Source organism: Lynx canadensis, chromosome C2 (genome assembly GCF_007474595.2).
Source record: "Lynx canadensis isolate LIC74 chromosome C2, mLynCan4.pri.v2, whole genome shotgun sequence".
In the NCBI taxonomy this organism is placed as follows: Eukaryota; Metazoa; Chordata; class Mammalia; order Carnivora; family Felidae; genus Lynx; species Lynx canadensis.
In genome coordinates this window covers 47,040,173-47,062,676 of record NC_044311.2, presented here as the reverse complement: position 1 = coordinate 47,062,676, position 22,504 = coordinate 47,040,173, and the positions used below count along the sequence as shown (strand labels likewise).

The 22,504-nt window shown below is 37.8% G+C and overlaps 1 protein-coding gene across 18 annotated transcripts in view; it reads right to left on the bottom strand.

Moving 5' to 3' along the window:
* The window catches only part of MBNL1 (muscleblind like splicing regulator 1), a 206,809-nt gene that overhangs the window by 26,805 nt on the left and 157,500 nt on the right, over window positions 1-22,504 (bottom strand). For all 18 annotated transcript variants that reach the window (XR_003971917.1, XM_030330384.1, XM_030330369.1 and 15 more), the window contains 2 exons: window positions 15,522-15,692; window positions 5,326-5,526 (listed from right to left, as the gene is read on the bottom strand). Coding sequence is in view for 17 of the 18 variants with exons in the window: in XM_030330369.1 (XP_030186229.1) it covers window positions 5,326-5,526; window positions 15,522-15,692 (372 nt within the window). In the remaining variant the exon portion in view is untranslated. The remainder of the gene's footprint in view (window positions 1-5,325; window positions 5,527-15,521; window positions 15,693-22,504) is intronic.

The following is a 22,504-nucleotide window of genomic DNA, read 5'->3' as shown; positions in this document are numbered from 1 at the left end:
ATCAAGGCATCACTTCCACTAACACTTGGCCTTCATTTAGCTCTAAATGCTCTTTTTTTATATGTAGTCAATAGGTACCATATTGTCTTATGCCTGTATGAAAAAAGTCACTGGACTCTTCTGTGTCAATAAGTAGTAGAAGCTTTCAGCATCCAGTGGCCTGAATTAGATACTCACGTCATGATTCTGTCAGTAGAATAAAACTTTCAGCACAAGAATAATCTATTTGAAAATACTTTTTGTAATGTTTATTTTTGAGAGAGAGAGAGAGAGAGAGAGAAAGCGCGCACGTGAGCGAGCAAGCATGAATGGGGGGAGGGCAAGGGGCAGAAAGAGAGGGAGACACAGAACCTGAGGCAGGTTCCAGGCTCCAAGCTGTCAGCAACAGAGCCTGACACGGGGCTTGAACTCACAGACTGCAAGATCAGCTAAAGTTGGACACCCAAGCGAATGAGCCACCCAGGCACCCCAAGAATAATCTATTCTAGAACAAACAAATTCCAGCTGAAAAATATCAGAAGCCAAGGGGTGTGCCCATCTTTCCTGGAATATAGTCTGTTGATATAGAACTGATGCCATAACCAAATAGCAATCTAATATCTTTGTCAGCCTCTGAAATGTAAGGTCAGTGGATTAGTTTTTTGTTTGATTAATACTAGTAGGTGGTATAAACAACCTTAATCATTATCAGTTTACTTGAACTATTTCATTATGTGCACTGCGTTCTTAGCAACCTAACAAAATGTAGAATGTTAAGTGTTTTGGAGGAGGAAGGTTTTTAATTCTGAGTCACAAATAACTGTACATAAGGTAAATGATGAAAAGTTAAGCCTTAAATAACAGGTGCTGGCATCCTGTTGAGTAAGTATTTTACAGACTATTTGTGTTTAAGATCACCTGGCAGATTTGTGAAAAAGACTCCCCCAGTGAAGGAAGACCTACGGAATCAGTCTATGGGGATGAGGCCCTGCATTTTTAGCGATCATCCCATGTGACTCTAATCCCATTAAAACTTGGAAACCACGGCTCTAGGACTAAGGGCAAGAACAAGATGCCATGTTTTGTAGCTGGAATGCTCAAAATGTAAACATGTTCCCAAGGAGAATGTTAACAAATGTTAAAAATTTATCCTGTGTTATCTTCTCTGTTGGATTACACTAAACTCTGAATAAGGGCATGTATCTTTTTGTGATTAATTAATTAACTGGTTGACTGGCTCATTTATTCATTTAACAAGTTATTGGGTATCATTTGTGAGTATGGCACTATTCTGATGTGGATCTTTTCTTGCTATTGATAGCCGTTGAAAGGTTTCAAAGGTATTCCTCACAAGTATTTTTTACTTGAAAGATGTTCAGTAGTTCTTTGGATATTGTTGAATAAACGAGGGAATGAATGCATTCATGGATCCTTTTTGCACCATAAAAATTACTGTGTTATCATGAAAATAAATCAAACAATAATTTCTTAATTACCAACTCTTCATAATAAAGTAAGGATATGACTGAAAACCTCAGTCCTGTTTAGTACCTATAAATTTTAACAATTTCTTTTTTTTTAATTTTTATTTATTTTTGAGAGAGAAAGAGAGCACGTGGAGGATGGGCAGAGAGAGAGGGAGACAGAATCCAAAGCAAGCTCCAGGCTCTGAGCTGTCAGCACAGAGTCCAACGTGGGACCTGAACACACGAACAGTGAGATCATGACCTGAGCCAAAGTTGGATGCTTAACCAACTGAGCCACTCAGGCGTCCCAACAATTTCTTAAAACAAGCAATGAAAATAAACTGCTGCTTGCAAATTACAAAAAGGTATCCCAAAGTTAAAAATGTAATTTTAAAAGCCTCATTTCAGTGACCAATATTTAAGAGATGTGCTCCTCTTTAGAGAAAACCATGAATACCGAATTTTACAGTATAGAAAGTATACCACTACAAAGTCTCTTAAAAGGTATCCAACAAAGAATGGATAATATGGATATTGATATAAAGTTGATGTGTGTTTTACATCTATATATTTAATAAAACATGTAATATACATTTGTATATTTAAACTAATTTAATGTATTTAAATATGCTTATTTGAATGTTATATTTAAATAAAATTTTCAATAACTTGTGGCTGGCATTAAAAACAAAAAGACAACTTAAATGTCTTCTAGAATATTCTAACTGGAGGTGATCTTACAGATTATCTGGTACAATCCCCTAATTTTATATGTGTGGAATATGAAGTTCAGAAAAGATCAGAAATTTGACCCAAGCTTACTCATCTAATTAGCAAAACTGCTAACACTAATTCTTGGATTCCTGTTGTTCGACTTAACATTTTTTGTAGTATCACAGTGAGTGCTGTAAATATGTGTCAGTTCTCCCAAACAGAAGAACCAGAAGGCTGATAATCTATGGTATTTTTAATTTCCTTATGGTCTAACAATTTGGAGCAGAAAGAGAGAAAGAAGTGGCAAGAACAGTTGGCCAATATTTAAACTGATTTAAACTTTTTTCACCTTAAAAGGAACTCACGATGCAAACACGCACTTCAGAGTTCCAAGAGGCAAAAACAAGAGCATATAGATTTCAACCGAAATAACTACACATGTGGCGAACTGGTAAATAAGTGTGTGCACTTACTGCCATGTCTTTTGGATTGCGATATGTTGTGCAGTTAGCATGAGAGGAAATAACCCGAAGACAGGAGTGTCTAAAATCACAGCGCCAAGCAGAACGACATGCCCCTTAGCTTCACAGTGCAATATGCTAACAGACTATAACTGTGACAGGGCAGCAGCTCCTGTTAACCAGAATAAGACAGGATGCTGCCCTACCACTATCAAGCACGGAGATAAGAGGAATTCAGGTTAAAAGGAAATGACAGTCATGTCACAGCAGCCAACTGCTGTCACTGTAGCAGAAGACAGACAAAATACACAAAGTAGCTCCTCACAAGAAAACTCCAGAACTAATAATAAAAGTACTTATTTTATTGTTTAAAAGTGTTTATTTATTTTTGAGACAGAGCGAGCAAGCACAAGTGGGGGAGGGGCAGAGAGAGAGGGAGACACAGAATCCAAAGCAGGCTCCAGGCTCCGAGCTGTCAGCGCAGAGCCCGACGACGGGGCTTGAACCCATGAACTGTGAGATCATGGCCTGACCTGAAGTCAGATGCTTAACTGACTGAGCCACCCAGGTGCCCCAAAAGTACTTATTTTAAATTAAATACTAATCAAAATATAACCAATTACAGACTACCTAAAACTATGGTCGGATTAGTTTATAAGAGTCCGGACCACACAGCTCAGCCTTTAAGGAGATTTAAAGAGAGATTTTTAAGCTTCTTAAATATCATCTCCTATCAATAACTAATTCATTAAAGGTCATCCCAGACTGCCTATTTGGTTCCCATCAATCAACAATTATGCATTATGAACTGAGGGTTTGCTTGAGAAAGATCAGGGGAGGGGGAAGGTGACCCACACGTTAAGCATCGAGTGATTTTTTAAATATTTAAAATTCCTAAATTGCCTCCTAAGTTATCTGAAAACAGCATTAGTTAAATAATGAGCAAGTGCAACTGCACAACGACCAACCACCCACAAGTGAAAGTGTATCTCTAGCACACAGCCGTCCTTGGTCCACAGAGGGCACACAACTAGGTCTCCACGTCCTTTCGGAGTTGTCCTTACGGGACTGGCTTCATCAGTAGCTTTTTCCAAAATTTCCATGAAAGGTAAACATGCAAACAAACAATACACTCTAAAGAACATACGGGTGCCAAAATGTGTTGCTTCCTCTCTGTACTATCACTTGTATGGGAATGAGAGATTTAAACAGTGTTTAAAAACGGAGCTCTGAGCTCACACCCAACTGGAGCATCCTTTCCATGACCTTGAGGAAGTTTTGCCACAGCTTTCCCCTAAATCTCTTGCCCTATAAGATGGAGTTAACAGTATCTTCCTCAGCAGATTGTTTTGAAGGTTAACGATGCAATGCATGTGATGGGTTGATGCTGTGTTTGGTAGAGTAAATCCCCAGTAAATACCAACTACTGTTACCACCATCAAAAAAGGTGGTGGCGGTTCCCACTACCTTGAAATCTGAGATCTTTTGCAATGAATGCAGTAAAGCCCTACCAACGAGAAACTGGTGCTTATTAAATAAATTCCTGCTAAACTGATTTAGGGTCAGTTAGGGTCACACAACAGCCTTATTTTGCCTCTTTCTTAGTAACTAGTAACACCAAAACTTCTCGGCCCCAACTACCTACTGCCTCATCCTAACCAGAGGAAAAGGAAAAAGTCACTTTGTTCCTTAGTTGGACATGAATGCCAGGTTTTAGAGCTTCAATGTACAATAATGTTGCCATTTTGTTTTCTTCATCTGAAGTTTACCAAATCCATTAATTTATAGCCATGCTCCAATTCTGAAACAACCACTTCAATGTAAGATTTACTTCTTTAATTTCTTTTTCATGCAGCAACAGCAAAGCATATAGATCTGATCATCCTCGACTCTGAGACTTGGAGCATCATACACTTTCCAATTTAAACCATTTTTATAAGAGCACATTTCACAAACAAAGCTGCCTTGCCATTATTCCAACCAAAATACTGTGAGGCCTATGAGGAAATTCCCAATAATAAATTCTAAAATGCTTTATAGATAGTAGCTGAGCAAATCGTTATAAGAACAAAGTGTCAGGGGATGAACAGAATTGGTTGTTCTTTTTTTTCTTTAAAGATTTTTTTTAACATTTATTTATTTTTGAGACACAGAGAAAGACCAAGCACGAGCAGGAGAGAGGCAGAAAGAGGGAGACACAGAATCTAAAGCAGGCTCCAGGCTCTGAGCCATCAGCACAGAGCCTGACGTGGGGCTCCAACCTAGGAACCATGAGATCATGACCTGAGCCAAAGTCTGACGCTTAACGGACTGAGCCAGCCAGGCGCCCCTTGGTGGTTCTAACTAGCAACAACAACAACCAACATTTAGTAGCCATTTGCCGTGTGTCAGACACTCCTGAAGGTAAAGGGCCATTATTATCTCCATGTTAAGGATGAGGAAACTGAGACGCAATGAAGTAACGAGTGGTCTAACCCCAGAGTCCAAGTTCCTATCTGCTATTATACATACAGATGCTGTGGCTCTCGTAATCATTTCACTGGTCAAATATGGCATACCTAAATTCTCGCAAAATGCTCCAAACACCAAACCAAGATCTCTGCTTCAAATATTGTTTAACCTTTACGGCGGTGGAAGAAGTAAACAAGCAGCACACTCTGAAAATCAGAACGGAGTACATAAAGGAACCAGTGAAGCATTCCTACCTCAAGTCTGTCTGTCCGCATTAATTTCTGTGCAGCAGCCGCAGCAGCTGCAGGCACGGGGACCCCAGGATTCCCTGTGACCAACATTGGTGCGGTCGGCAAGATCTCTGCTGGAACCAGGCTTGGGGAAACAGGTCCCAGGTAGGGATTAAAGGCTGCTGATGCATTGGTGGCTAAGCTTGGTGCAACTGAAAACATTGGCTGAAAAATAAAATAATAAGCAAAATTTAATATACAGGTCTTGGCTCAAATTTGATATTCTACATTACATAATCTATCCCTCATCCATCCATCCATCCATCCATCCATAATCCATCCTTCCTTTCCGCCCTCCCTCTTTTCATTTAATTCTATGTTTATTTACTCTCATTCAGGATAAGAATGTTTCTTGAATAAGCAGTCCTCAAATCAATGCTTTTCTAGAATACAATAGGTAATTTACCCATTAAATTTTCTGCTGGGATTTTGAAACTTGGTGTCCATAATGCTTGTAATTTCTTTTTGAATAATAGATCAATTATTCAATACAGAAACTTCCTGGGGTCACCTAATCTCCATTTTTATCCTGATATAATCCTAGAAACTTGTCTAAGAAACACATTTCATAATTGCTACGTCAGATGAACTTGAGAGATCTGTTTACAACTGTTAATGGGTTGCAAGTGTCCTATTATCTGGAATAAATAAAGCAGAACTCCCAGCGGATAACAGAGTTTCACAGTCAATATAAACTGGAAATAAATCTCATGGGACATGTGAAAGATGATGATGACACCATTTCTCTTGAACACACGAGGTAAACTATTTGGCATATTCACTTGTTGCAGGCTCTTCCAAAGAAACTGTAAATATTCCAACAGTTTATCACACTCCTGTGAAACATTTAACGAAGAATTTACCTTACTAGGGAGAAGCCATTCTGAATGTCTGAAAGTCTGAAACAGAAAATTTCTAAAGAAATGCTACACGGTTTAAAAAAAATACTCATGGTATTTTGTGACAAGATAGAATTTCTGCCAGAAATGCTTTAATGGATATAGGAGGATGTGATATGAAGATCTGCATATCAGAAAATATATCTGTTCTTAAGTAGAATTAAATAATTTACTTGAAATCTACTTTAGTGATTTGCTTTTCCAGTTTTTAAAGCATAATCTAGCTCAACAATTTTCTGCCCGTGGGTGGTATCTTTTAGCTTCCTAATTCAATAGATTTTCAATTCTTGAAGTTTGATACTTTGTGTAATAATAACGTTTGTCTCCAAAATACAAAAACTCACGGACAAAATGGATCCTGTTTTTTAAGGGACTTTTTTTTAACAATTAATTTCCTTTACCCTGTGGTATAAGGAACAGAATCGTGGACAAATTATTTAGAATGAAGGGGACACTAGAATGTAGCTAATTCTTCCCTCCTATAGAAATAAGAAGTTAGATGAACCCTGAGTTTACATAGTATTCAAGAGAGTTTTGGAATAAAGTCTTATATAATTAAGATGTAAGGGTAATTCCCATAGCTCAAAAGAAATGTTTAAAATACACACACACACACACACACACACACACACACACACACCCTTATTTAGGCTGGCCCTGACTTGCCCCATATTTAGAAGGGTAAAATGGAATTCAAGAATTCTCTTTTTCTTAGGGCAGTGGTTCTCAATTACGTAGGTGATTTTGCCTTGTAGGACACATTTGGCAATGTCTGGAGACATTTTTGATTGTCACAGCTTGGGGGCGCTGTTGCGTCTCATGCGTGGAGGCGAGGGATGCTGCTAAGTGGCCTGCAACACACAGCACAGCCCTCACAACACAGAAGGATCCAGCCCCAATGTCAGTAGTGTTTAGGTTGAAAATCCCTGTCCTACGGGATGCACTTTTTTCTCGACTTCACAAATTGTTTTAGGACAGAATTTTTGCAGCTACTGTACACGTTCTTATTAAGCCCATGGAAAACAGAATATTTCATACATAATCTGATTCACTAGGAAGAAGAAACAATATACCATACATTCCACTCATATTTTCAAGTTGTAATTATGCTTCCAAACGTGTTGGTTTGAATGCTATGGTTAGCTGCCCTGCCAGGTCGCTGGCTCCTGCCTAATGAAGTGGCCTAAAGTAATACCTCTGGTCCTCAGCCCCGTCCCTGCCCAAAGCACTGACAACAGGAAACCACCTGAGCATTCCAGATATAAACAATCAATAATCTGTCAGAAACTGGGGCCCAGAGCAATCTCTCTCCATCAACAGTTACTTGAATAGCAGCTGATTTTATACTGCTCCACTGTCTACTGGCTGCTAAGGCAGTGCTAGGACAAGGGTTGACCTGTACAGTGAGTATGTGTTGAACTTGGACTTCTACTCAGAAATATCCAGGTTAAACATACACTGTTACATATACACTGATTGTAATTTCAATGAGACCAACACTCTAATTTCTTATTAGGTATTTAAGAATTATAAGCAACCAAGCACAGAAGACCAGAAGACCTGTTTAAAATACGGACAACAGTCTGTATCATTCCTCTTTGTATTCTATTGCTATGAATTAACGTGTATTTTTCAGGTAGAACCTTCTTAATGAATGCATACTTTGGAAAGTTACTGAGATGTTTATGTCCCTGTACACAATCTACCAGAATTATTTAGAAGCAGAGGTCAAATTTACAAAGCTATTTGGAGGCAAGAAAAATCATTTATTTTTAAGAAAAGCATTCTTACTTGAAGAGAATAAGACCAGGGACGAATAAAATTCAGCTCTGTTAAATCTCACTGCATAAATTTATAATCCACAATGCATATAATGCAACAGTTACATATTACAGATAAAAGAATACTTCTAACTAAAAATATTGATCTTATTAACTGGCAACAATTTTCCTGCTGGATTGTTTCTATTGAGTTGTCATGTGAATGGATTTTCTGACTGAATTCAGCAGAGCAAATTCAAATCTGAAGAATTTTAGGGCACTGTCCCCATGCGAAATCTAGCAGCTTTAAAAATCTGAAACAGGGGTGCCTGGATGGCTCAGTTGGTTAAGCAACCGACTTTGGCTCAGGTCACGATCTCACAGCTTGTGGGTTCGAGCCCTGCGTTGGGCTCTGTGCTGACAGCTCAGAGCCTGGAGCCTGCTTTGGATTCAGTGTCTCCCTCTCTCTCTGCCCCTCCTTCGGATTCTGTGTCTCCCTCTCTTTCTGCCCCTCCCCTGCTCATGCTCTGTCTCTGTATCAAAAATAAATATTCAAAAAATTCTTTTTAAAATTCTGAAACATCAACTATTCAGCAAGCGCTCTCTCTGTTCTCTCTCCAGATAAGTAGAGCTATTTGCTAAACAGGTAGCCGATCGATGATAATAATAGCTCTATACTGTGAAACTTGATTCCAAAGGCTGCTCCCAAAAAGTGCAACATTCCTTCCGTTATTTTGAGGTTTTACACATTTGTTACATTCCTTTTTCAAAGAGCACCTTGCTGGAGGTAGGTCACTGCTTGGCCTTATCAGTGCCCTAATCAGATTAGTCAAGCTGGGGAACTGCTTCACTGCCAATTCTCCATTCCCAAAGCCATCCTGCAGACAGTTCAGCGAGTCGCAGGGATGGATATTAATGCTATGGTATTATCAAGTGCACCCTATTTTCTCTTAAATCTCCACAGGATAACATATAACTATGTAATTGGTGTATCTGATACTGACTACATTCTTGTAATAATGATTTACAGGTATCTTTGTTCCTGGAAGGCATAAGGAAGGTTGACTTATGATTGCCTTTTGCCAGTGAACACCCTCAGCAGAGAAAAAACAAACTGCAATCTTATAACGTCAGTGCATTTATGGGCTAATCACTTGTTTGTTTTAAATGAGACATTTTGATTCCATTAAAGTAATCAGGCTTTATTATAAATTAAAATGTTATTCAATTTCACATTATGACCCTAGTTAAATGTGAGCAAACATGATTATTACTAGACTTCCCTCTATTTATTGTGTGCCAGGCATTGTGCTAAGTGCTTTACCTATGTTATTATATTTAATTCTCATAAGAGTAAAATATAAACACCATAGGGCAAAGGAAAAAAAAAAAACCCTCCATTGTTTCTGTTTGGAGTTGGGGGAGGGGGGCGGGTGGCACAGATATCTGTAGAGTTCACTGCCAAATCCCCAGAATCTAGCTAGCTGCCTAGAACATAGTAAGTACTCAATAAATATACACTGAATGAATGAGTGAATGAATGAATATGTGGATGAATTAAATTATAGTCTTGTCGGGGGGGGGTGGTTTCATTACTCCCTCCCATTCTGCAGACAAGGAAAAGTGCTCATACAGATTATGTGTCCATAATCATAAATGAGTGTATGTAAGACTTAGGATTTGGACACAGGTGTGTCTGATTTCAGGTGATTCTGAAACCTGAGGTTCTCAGTGCTGGCTGGCCATTAGAATCCTCTGGAGAGCTTCAACCCCCGAATGCCCTGGCACAACCCACTCATCACATTCTCTGCAGTACTTTTCAAATCTCTTGGGTAATTTCAATTCCATACATTATGTTGTCGTCTACCATTTAAACACAGAAATAGATTCAGATTTCCGATTCTGCGTAAGGTCTCTAGGGAGACAGGTTCTCTTACGGCTTCCTTCTTAACATGGTTTTTCCCTCTACATTAAAGGTTGCTCCTGCCCAGTCCACTTGTTTAATTCCTAATCATGCTTCAAGAATCACGACTCTCTCTCTCTTGAAGCTTCCCCTGATCCACCCACATCTCCAACTCTGACGAGCTTTCTCCTACCCTCTGTTACCACAGAACTCCTCGGCACTCGAATTTGGCAATGATCACCACATGTGTTTACTTAACCATCTCTTCTACCCTGCAGGCACTCAGACTGCTACCTTATGCAATGTGCTGCCTTCATTCTGCATCCAGCCTGTGACTGCAATCTACGCAGGTCCCCTACACACATTTGACTACACACAATGACTGTGTTAATGGATTTACTAACTGGTTTCTCCAGCACACAAACTAATCAGCAAATGCATTAAATGTTTTCTAGTATAGATGTTTGAACATTAAAAAAAAAAAAGGAGATTTCATGTTACTTCCTCTGCACCTGAAAATTTAATCATTAATTTATCTCGTATGCTTGTTTGAAAAGTATGATTTCTTTTTTTATGCTGAGCTAAGTTTTTTTCAGTCATATATTATTACCATGCTGTAATGTTGCAAATAGCATAGGGGCCCTAACTTATTTTAATACATGATGTGAATCACTGTTTATTTTGCATATAATGTTTGTGACTTTTAACAAAAAGTTAATGGAGTGCATATAATAAATAATATCTAATCAGTGTCTGTTGCAATTTACAGAAGACAAATTTTGTCAGATTTTTCTCAGTTTTACTTGTGCGTGCACGTGTGTGTGTGTGTGTGTGTGTGTGTCTTTGTAAAGGTTGATCCTGCAAGCAGTAAAAGAATAAACCTTTATTTTTACTCGATAGCACACAATCAAGGTGTATGAAACCATGTTTCTGGGTATACACAATCCTATACAGGAGCTACAGAAGTCTCTGTAAACAATTGTTTTGCATATAAATGGCCAAAAGCTAATGGAAATTCTCAACAAATTCACATCGCGATGTCTTTTTTTTTTTTTTTTTTTTTTTTATAAGAAGGCAACATATGACTGGAATTAAAATAAGAAATACCATTTAAAGTCCGCTTCTAGACGGACTCGCTGACTGGGCAAATCACAATGACCACCCAGCTTTAATTTTACCTTACCCTTCAATCAGTTTTAATGAAGTAATAACACTTAAATAAAGAAGACTGACGTCTGGCGCATCAAGTAAAAAGGTATCACCACATAGGGCCTGGTCCCTAAGATGTGGGCCAATGTCAAGGTGCTCCAGGAAGCAGAGACTCCTTGACCGAAACAGGCACTGGAAGTGCAGGTGGAGGGACCACGACTCAGGATGACGGCCGTGGAAAACATTTTACCAGAAACACTTGGTCATGAAGTGGCCTTATCTCAATCACTAGCTGAATACACTGGAAGGTAAAGCACTAAGAGCCAATTTAAGAACTCTAGGTGTTCCTGGACATGTAACAAATGATGACTTCAAAGCTTTCAGCACTCAACTGCCAGCTGCTGTGACAAAGAAACACCGTGACAGCAAAGGTGAGGCGACGGGAACTGCAAGGAAGCTTCCAAGATTTTGGCTAAGTGCAGTAACTCTGAATTTCTTTATCCCTAAGCTACTTCAAATTCATGAAATGCACAGTAATTCAACTTGAGTTATGTACCTCAAGGCGGCTAGGTGTGTGTACCTGAAGGGAAGCTGCCATTGGAAATTATGGATGGCCAACGTTATCCCTGGAGAGCACAGAGAAAGGCAGATGAGGTCACTGCTGGTGGGACTCCAGAGCTCAGATACAGCTCTCCATAACCACTACTTATGCAGAGTTCTTCAAGGGCAATGACAGCTGGAATCAACAGAATTTCTGAAGACACCTTTCTGGGATGGACCAAAGGAATATACCACATGCTTCCGAGTTGTGAGCCACAAGATACGGTCTATATTTGGTTAGGTTGTTTGGTTTTCTTGTTGGATTATCTTTACATCAGACAGTGCATGGCAATGCTATCATTTTTTAAAGTAGTAGTTAGAAAAAAATACAAATACTTAATTTTTAAAATTTGGGTAATCAAGTACTACAGGTCTTCCATTTATCTTCAAATATCAATATAATAAGGAGAAATATGATCTTTTGACATTTTTATTAGGGGCTTAGAAATGATAATAGAATTAATGGCAGTTATTTAATCATTTATTATGCAAATTTTAGGGACGAGACAGAGATAAATTCAATTTGTTATTTTCAACTACTTATTTTCTCGTCTTACAAAATGGGAACAATTGTGTTAGAAGACTGTTAGGAACTTGCAGAAAATATATTTTAAACGTTCACTGTACATTGAAGAAGGCCAGAGATTTCCAATGAATCAACCACGGACTCAGAGCTGTGGTTGGTGGATGTCTCCCACTAGTGTTTCTACAGCATGGATGCCAGAACCTGAACAGCTTGGGATAAAATCCTTGTCCTGCTACACACGAGCCATGTACCTTATGCAAATTATTTAACCTTTTGGAACCTCTGTATCTTTATTGTTGAAGTTGAGATAATAATATCTACTTTATAGGACGGTTGTGAGGATTTTTGATACAAAAAGTAGTGAGTGCAGTAAATGCCCTTACAGTGTTGTCTTTGCTCCCAAAATGTTAAGCCCTCTTTCTGGTTCTTGGCTTGGCGCATTTCATAACAACATCATAAAGTCCACAAAAACAGGAAACTCTCCTATAAATCCCTGAATTCCCCAAGTCAGCCCAAGGTCATATTCTGAAGATCTTAAATTGAGAGACCCGGTCTCTGAAAATTTATGAAAAGAGGAAAACCCAATTGAGGGACATAGTAGCTATTGCCTGGTCTCAGTGGTACTCTCACCAAGCCCCTGGCTGCCTCTGCTAATACATATCCGACCATATGCCCCATTCCATGCCACAGTCTCTATAATTGGGCTTGTACTCTGGCTCCTGCTCATGATTCCTTTGGAATCACAGGGGCGGGTAAACTAACACAAACCTCTGCTCTCTTCCTTGTATTTGGGGAAGGAAACTCCTTACTTCATTCTTTCACTCATCAAGAAATTTTTGATCTCTGTTATATGCCAGGCACGATAGGAGATGCTTCTGGATTTGATTAGAGCTTCCCAGCTCCTTCTCTTCGTGGTCCTTCAGGCTATGGTTTGGGGGCCAAACTGGTTAGCCCTAGAAAACTAAGATGCTTCACCTACTTGACTACAAATCCTGAAACTACTCAGACATTCCTACTCCTCCTGCTATTAAGGATGTGCTCACAGTATCATCTTTGATAGAACCACTACCTGGGTTGGATCCACATTTGTGCTCTGTCTTCAAACACTAACATCTGTCCTAGCAGCCATCCTGGCTGCTTCCAACCCTGTTACAATCCCTATTTGTAGACCCAGCATTAAAGTTCCAGTAAGCAGCTGGTTATGACCATCTCATTTATTTCCGAATCTCTGTATCATGACCCTCATCAAAACAGGGCTGATTACACAAAGAATCGCAAAGTCTCAGGTGGGGTTTTGAAGGCAAATTTCCTGGATTAAAGCCTTCTCCACAGTCATTAAAGCCCCAAATACTTTAAAATTGAATAATTAAAACGACTTCTATATTTATTACCAAAAAAGTCACCCTGAACAGAGTCTATTTTAGACTGTGATCTCAGGATGCCTGTAGCAGAAGGGTAATTCCACATTCAAATCTAGTCATATCAGGGAAAACTAACAAAAAGCCTGAATGTGCTCACAACTAATATAAATAAATGTTTTGTCGAAGTAGAGAACTTTCCACCAAAATCACCAGAAAATGTGATTTTTCTGATGGTTTCAGAAACTGTGATTTCGTGATTTCATAAACACCACGTTTGTTACTGTATTTCACAGACATGAGCATAAACATTGTTTACGGTTCGTCCCAGGATTACCCACGTGATGCCCCTGGAATGGCCTTGAGGGCAGAGCTCAAGGACTAACTCAGGAGATGGGCCAAGGCTTCACAGTGAGCTGCTCACTGCCATGACCAGCACTGGTTTCCACAGCGTGGGAATTACACTTGTTGACCTCGAGGTGCTCCCGGTCACAGAGAGGATAGAGACTGGCGCTAAGCAGGCTTTAAATGTTTAAGTGGAACAAAGTGTCTCACATCAATGAGAGATCTTCTATCAGCTAAAGTAGTAGCCACCCCAAGGATTTATCAGATCTTTGAAACTGTGCGAGAGAGCCAGTTGCAAAAGAGAGCTCTTATCCTATATTTCATGCTACCAAGAATGATCGTAACTAAACTTCTTTAACCAAATCTTCATGCTATCCCAGTACAGATATAATATTAGCAGATATCACAAAAATAAATTTAAGATATCATATTTTTAACTGAGTTCCCAATAATGGAAAAAAAATCAGGTTAAAACAGACACAGAATTATAATATTCTCTCACCTCAACTGCATAGTACTGATAATTGGTATCACTGCCGATGTGATATGGAGATCCCTCCCACCTCGAAATGCAATCCCCCCCTCTTTTTTGGAATGATTGGTGCATTAAGTTCTAAGAGAGAATAATAATTACATTGAGTTCAGGTGTTAAAATGTATTTGGAAAAAAATTAGTTAGCACACATGCTTACAATTAGCATATCAGAAAACCATGGGTCTTCACATTTCCATAACCCTCTAATATTGCATATAAGTTAGTGACATAAATTACTGACAGATATATTCTCATCATTTCAGATTTTAACATGCATTTAAATACAGAATTACTAGATCACAATTAATATCAGGACACCTTTTGCAATCTAAAATTATTTAGGATATTAACCTTACATTTTTATGAGTAAATGTGGGTAAAGGTTATTAAAGTCATTTATCATATATATACTCCCCCGAACCCCAAGTAAATAAATATGTGCTCAGAATCAAAAGTTATTCACATATCTAGCTCAGTTAACATTAAATCTCTATGATCACCTACAGTTTAGAATATTTAGCTCTTTGCTTAAAAGCCCTGGGAGTTTCTTTCTCTTCTGATTAGTTCTCTTTTAATGAGACTTGCAAGTGTATGATATTGATTCACCACTATCAGAATTCTCCTAGCATTTGTAACTACAAAATAATTGCAATCTGAGTTTAAAAGAATCACAAGCTATGCAACAGATACTCTTCAAGGAAGGAAGGAAAGGAAGATTTGTCTCAAAATTAAAGATGATCTATACCAAATTTTAAAATTATTATTGCCGTTATAGTCTGCAAATGCACAGACTATACTGGTGAGTCTGATGACCATTTTAATACCTGCCAATCATAAGATTTAATGTAAAGAGAGTTTTAGGGGGAAAGCATTCTCTAATGTAAATTTCCACATGACTTGGCCACAAGATGAGTAACTTCACAGTGTGAAAACTGTTTCCGGGTTTGCTTGATAATTTTGCTAGAAAACGCTGGAGAACTGACACTGTTACCTATGTTCACTTGATGAAGTGCAGTCATTACTTTATACTGAAATCAAACACTTGGAATTACAAACTTAATGAATGAGAACTGAAAACATGCTTACCACAGGTTGTAATGGGGCACCAGGCATCATGGCATTGGCTAGTTGCATTTGCTGGGCCAACATGGCCATGTTCTTCTGCTGAATCAAGTTATTGCGCCCATTTATCTCCAATTGCGTTTTTAAGTGTGGGGGTGGATGAAGATATTTGCAGTTCTCCCTGGAGCAACGACCCTAAAAAACAAAAGCGGAAAATACCATCTTAAAAAAAAAAGATTACAATGACACATCTTAAAAAATAAAAATTATGCAAACCTATCACTTGGATCTGCCATGGGTTTCTAACACACTGCACTGTCCATATCAATTTATAGTACATCTGGAATAAGTAATGAATTCACCCAAATGTATTATCAAAATGAGGTGTTAGGACACTTGAAAAAGTTTTGAAGCTTACAGGAAATTATTTTAATATTAGCCCTGATATTTCTAGATTGGAGTTTAAAAATCTACAAACTGCCAGGGTAATATGAAAATAAAGAATGTCAAATAAAGAATATTAGCTCTTTGCAAATCTTCTGGTTAACTTTAACGAACCCAAAAGAATCATGAAGTTTGAACATCTATTTTTACTCGTATTGAGTTCCAAAGAAATGAACTGGGAGGATTCAAGGCACACTGACTCTTCAGTTAAATACCTTTACAAGTATCTCATAACCAAATTAAATTACTACTAAGCTTTACAAGCCCATATATTAAGAAACTTACAGGTGAAAAGAAAAAAATTCCCACATATTCTCACTGTATATACAGATGGCTAAGTACAATGAAACACTGGTGAAAATATAGCCTGTTTAACCTTTCAAAGTCTTGTCTCCACTGCCCAAGAACTAAACAACAGCAAGAAATAGACATATTTACCCTCCAAAAGATTTACAAAGTAAAATGGAGAAACAAAATAAGTTGCTATAAAGTAAGAAATGTGAAAAAAACCCTTCCTTTGGGGATGATTCTTCTCATTGGAAAAACGTATTAAATTGGGGCGCCTGGTTGGCTCAGTTGGTTAAGCATCTGACTTTGACTCAGGTCATGGTCTCATGGTTCATGGGTTTGAGCCCCACATCGGGCTCTCCGCTGACAGCTCAGAGCCTGGAGCCTGCTTCGGATTCTGTGTCTCCCTCCCTTTCTGCCCCTCTGCTGCTCCCACCCTGTCGCCTGTCTCACTCTCAAAAATAAACAGACATTACAAAACATTTCTAAAAAGGAAAATATATATTAAAGTCTATAATATGCAATACTGTGAGGGATTTGTTTCATATTATTTCAATACTATCCTCATTTCACTCTTTCCATATTATTTCAATATGTTGTCAAGTCTTTATAGTAACAGGTCTCATCAATTATTACCTTGACAACTTCTTTCACCAATAAATCTAATTGGAACTGTTTGTGAGTGTCAAAGCATTATTTAACTGCAGCCGTCAACCACCTTGGTGAGCCTTCTTTGATTTTTCTAAGAAAAATCCATTTACCATAATTTGATCTTCAACTGTACACTGACTCAGCATGCTTATGTTTGTGATAAAAATCTGTTACAACCCTAATTTGAATGACCTATTTCTGGCTTGTTTTGATTCAGGTTTTTAGGAGTAAGTTTCTGCACAGGGCTAATGTCATAGGATACTGCTTCATGTTTTAACAAGCTTTACGCAATAAAGCATCACTAATAATACTTTTTAAACCAGAAGGCAGTAGAGGACAGTAGTTGATACAAGGAACGTACAGTTCTCAAGACTTGGGGTAGAGGCCGAGGTCTCTTACACATCAGCAGTATGAATTGCACAAAAAACTTTCTTTAAGTCTCAGGCTTTTCATCCATTTCAAAATTGCTATATAACCTACACCACAGGTTTATTATGAAGACCAGAGAAGATAACGCATACGTCATGCCCTTGGTACTGCATGGCACTCTGTGAGCTAGGTAAAGGTCAGGAGGTGCTATTGCCATCCTCACCCCCACATTTTTAACTGTATATCCAACAAAAGAAAAACAAAATATTGACATGAAGGTCATTTTTATAATATCTCTTCGTTATGCACATTGATATGTTCACAAAGGAACATTTATAGATCTGTGACTTATTCTGTATGAAATCATGCTTGATTGAGATCACAAGTATATTATCAGCTTGAAAGCATTTGCACAAAAAATAACTTTTACAAACAAAACAAAACAAACAAACAAAAAACAACCCAAAAACACACTGAGTCACAAGACTGACCACAGAGAATGACTGGCCAACATAAATCAGTTCATGGATAACAAACACTTAATTGATTTCAGGGCTCTCCAGGTGAGGTGTTCTAGAGAAAACCCACTTTTTCAGGACAAAGAACAGCTTGGCTCGAGGGGAAATTCTGGTTCTCAGTATCTCCAAGTCATATTTCTTACTAATATTGGATCTTTACAAGTGAAAATAAGCAGAGTTATCTTCACCCTGAGGATTTAGTTATTGTCAATTCACTCAGATCAGTTTCTATAGCTCCATAAAAAGCACAGAGGGAGCCCTGGGCCTTGAATCAGGCCTTGCCAATACTAACACTAATCTTCATAAACTCTTCATTTTGAGCGCCTCCCTTAACACAAACCACCCAGCCCCTTCTACCTCTAAACACAGCACAGATTGAAATAATGAAGGAGAGAAATCGTATGGACTTTATATATATTCCGTGTCAGTAGAGGTCAAACCTTTTAAAAGAAGCTCAGACCTGTGGTTTGCATTTTGTTATTTACTACATTCAGGAAAAATGTCATTCTATTGCATTTCTTACATATGCTACCTTTTTATGCACAGCTTGATTCGATTGCACTAAAACCTCACTTTCAAAAAGCTATGTTCCTAAGAGTCAACTGAGGATATTTTGTGAAAAAGTATGCAGACAAGCAAGCCTCTTCCAGAGTCTGTGGCAATAGACCTGGGAGGCCTAGGGATCTGCATTTTAATAGTATTCCAAGTTATTCTGATGTAGCAAAAACAAAAACAAAAACACCAAACAACAACAACAACAACAACAAAAACCACTACAAAACACAATTCTGCAAAGCCACATGAATTTTTCATTGACATGTGTGGAAAAAAAACAGAGTAGCCTCTGCAATTGACATTAGATAAACTCAGCTTCCTAGAGAGTTCAAAACGTGTTTAATGCTGACTGGGCTGCTGCATAATTGTGGTTTGACAAATAAAAAGGTCAAGAAAAAGTTAGAATAAACATCCTCTTCTAAAGGACTGCCTAAAACTCTGGAGAACATCACCAGCATTTCTGGTGAAATGAATTTTTGGAGAAAGAAATCTTTCATTAAGATTTAAGACAGGGAAAAAAATGGGGGGGGGTACCTGGGTGCCTCAGTCGGTTAAGTGACCAACTCTTGGTTTTGGCTCAGGTCGTGATCTTGTGGTTTGAGTTTGAGCCCTGCATCAGTCACTGTCAGCCGTCAGCACAGAGCTCACTTGGGATTCTCTTTCTCTCCCTCTCTCTCTGCCCCTCCCCTGCTTGTGCTCGCTCTCTCTCTCTCTCTCTCTCTCTCTCAAAATAAATAAAATAGACCTTAAAAAAATCTTTAATAAAGAGTTAAGGTAGGGGCACCTGAATGGCACAGTTGGTTAAGCACCTGACTCTTGACCTCAACTGGGGTCATGATGTCACAGTTGATGAATTAGAGCCTCGCCTCAGGCTCTGTGCTGATAATACAAAGCCTTCTTGGGATTCTGTCTCCTTCTCTCTGCCCCTCCTCAGCTTGTGCTCTCTCTCTCTCTCTCTCTCTCTCCCCCCCCCCAAATAAATAAATAAACTTTAAAATATTTTAAAAAAAGAATTAAGGTAAGTACACCATGGGTACCTGTCCAGATTCATCTATCTCTGAGTTCCCAGCAACAGACCTCACTAAGCATTCACAAAAGAATGAATGAACACTTCTTAATAAATCCTTAAAGATGAATTCTACTCTAACTCGATTCTGGGACAATGAAAATAACAGAATGAAAACTAACTCTAACACCAAACTGATTCTTAGCTGCACTAATTTAATGATGCTTTTATTCAGAGGCCAGTAATTTCAACACCCCATAAAGCTTGCCACAATAAAGGGACAAAAGGTAACAGAAGGTTTATAAGTTTCACCAGAGATGAAACAAGATTTGTGTAGAGATTCCATGTATTTAGTGTCTAAAATCTATACAGTGACGATACATTCTAAAAATCTAAGAGCAGAAATTAAATCCACATCTAGCCCTCACACATGCAAATTTTTATAAAGGAACTATATTCTAAGTGATCAAGAGATTTCACCTCAAGATACATTAAATTGGGCTGCTAGGATTAATGCCAACATATAAATATAAAGTAGATTTTATTCCCTTTTGATTGCTCTATGCAGTTTCACCTATTGCCATATAATTGTACATTTTATCCAACATAGCTTGGTTCAAAGAGCAGAAGAGCAGCTTTGTTAATTACATGCTGTGTGACCCTGTGGGAGTTAAATTCTCTGAGTGGCCATTCCTTTCCGGTGGAATTGCAACAATACCATTGATTTCATTGGTGATACATAAGGGTCGAGCAAGACAGTGGGCCAACTTCATACGTGGTTCCTGATTTAACAGGCTGTCAATAAATGTTAATTATTTTTCTCTCTTTTTTAAAGTTCTCAAGCTAATAACAAACAGCAGTTGCTTAATTTTGCACTGTCTCCATTAAAAGTACTAAAAAATAATGCAAATAGCACAACCTGGTGACAATGCCTGTTAATCATCAATAATACAATATTAGCCTGGCCCTTAATGATCATTCTGTATTTGCCACATCCAGTACGGAAAAAATGCCATTCTAATACATTTCTTACACTGTTACATCCCTGTGGTTTGCTTTTGTTGACTACACCGACATTTTATTTTCAGTGAGCTGTCCAGCTGGCTAGCAGGCCACTTTATAGAGTCCATGCCATAAATACCTTAGACGCCGTTCAAAGAGGCTTTTTATAGGTTAACTAAACACAGATTTCAAAGACATCATTGTAATGCATATATGGTATATTTTAAGGGAACAGAGGAAGTTCAGTAACATATCGATTCAGATTGAGTCCATTTTTCTCCAATAATTTTTCTACATCTTTAAATTAAAAGTAATCTTTCCAAAAAAGTTAAAAATTTCCCCTTGTAATCTTAAAAGCCTGTATGATGAGATCGATAATGATCATTCAAGAGATCAATTCCTCAAGTCTTTAATATCTGAAGTTATAAACTGTTCAATTGTGAATTTAAGGATTTTCTCACTAGCTTTTGAAATAGGCACAATTTTGTGATTAATAACAAAGAAAGCCTGTGTTTAGATTAACTGTGTGAGCTTCAAAATTAGTGCCTGATTAAACATTAGAGTTTAATAATATGTGCACTTTTAAATAATTAATAGTGTGAGCATATATGGTACATACCTAAAATGATATGAATGTATATATACTATATGCTGCATATAGTGAGATATAAAAATAGAATGGAAGAATAAATACAAAATTGAATGAAAGTACAGATGGCAATTCAAATATGAGAAACTATCAGCTATTTTTAATATTTAAGAAGTAGCTAACAACAAAACAATGAAACATCTTACTTAAAAGCTGGCTAACTTAAAACAAAAAAATCAAAATTCTATTTGAAAACTAGAACTAATTTTCTATTTTTAACTATACTTCTTCAATCTAAAATAAAAGGAATACTGTGATTTATGAGGTCAGAATGTAAAAAGACATCTTTTAAGCTGCCAAATGGTAACTATGTGGTAGAATTAAAATTATTGGGTCATATTTGGGTAGACTCTGGAAATAAAGGGGCAATGAAAAAATTATAGGAGTACCAGCTAATACACATAAGTCTTTTTCCAAATTTCACTGGAAATACTGGTTTTCAGGAAAAACTGTTCAAACTGTAACCATTTATTTCAATTGTTAAAACAAAATCAGTATTTCCTTTGGACAAACGATTTTAACCAATGTATCTGAAGCACTTTCCAGAGATATTCATTGCTCAGATATTGGCCAGAAACTCTGGCAAAGGAATTTGGTAGCTTCCTATTGAAAATTTTTACTGTTTTGTTTTTTTTTTTCAGTTAAGATGATACAAATATCTCACAAAAATTTTGCCAAAGGAGAAAAAATTGGCAGTCAAGAAATATCATTTCATGCATTTCCAAAAATGTTTCTTATGATTCTACCATGCTAATTTGTAATTATCAATCCTAATGCAAGGTGAATAAATTTACATATATATTATTTATTTTAAAATTATAAGCCTCTGATGGTAGGAAATTTATGGCAGTTTATTTATTTTCAATGTTTATTTATTTATTTTGTAAAGAGAGAGAGAGAGCACGCACAAGCAGGGAGAATCCCAAGCAGGCTCCATGCTGTTAGCACAGAGCCCCATGTGGGGGCCTTGATCCCGCAACCATGAGATCATGACCTGATCTGAAATCAAGAGTCAGATACTTAACCAACTGAGCCACCCAAGCGCCTGTACGTCAGTTTACAACATGATTACGTTTTGAGAGAAAATTATACGCACACACACATGCATGTACACCCATATACACTGTTTTGTTTTCATTTAGGTGAATATGAGTTTAACTCTAGAAATGAATCTACTGGCTTGAAAATATTGAAAATAAGATAACTGTACTTAACACACAGGTATGTTGTGTTGGTCTTAGATGTATGTTTCCTTACAATCTACTTGCCTCCATAAAGGACTTGCTCTAGCTTACAGGAACAAATACAGGAACAAATACATCCTAAAAGGAATCTCAAGGTCTCCAAATCTCAGCCCTATTGACATTTTGGATCATATAGGCTTTGTTGTGGAGCTGTTCTGTACATTGTAGGATGCTTAGCAGCATGCCTGGCTTGCTAGATGCCTGTCACACTCCCGTCCTCAGTTATGACAATGAAAATCGTCTCTAAATACTGCCAATGTTCCTGGGGGGTGAGGGAGAGG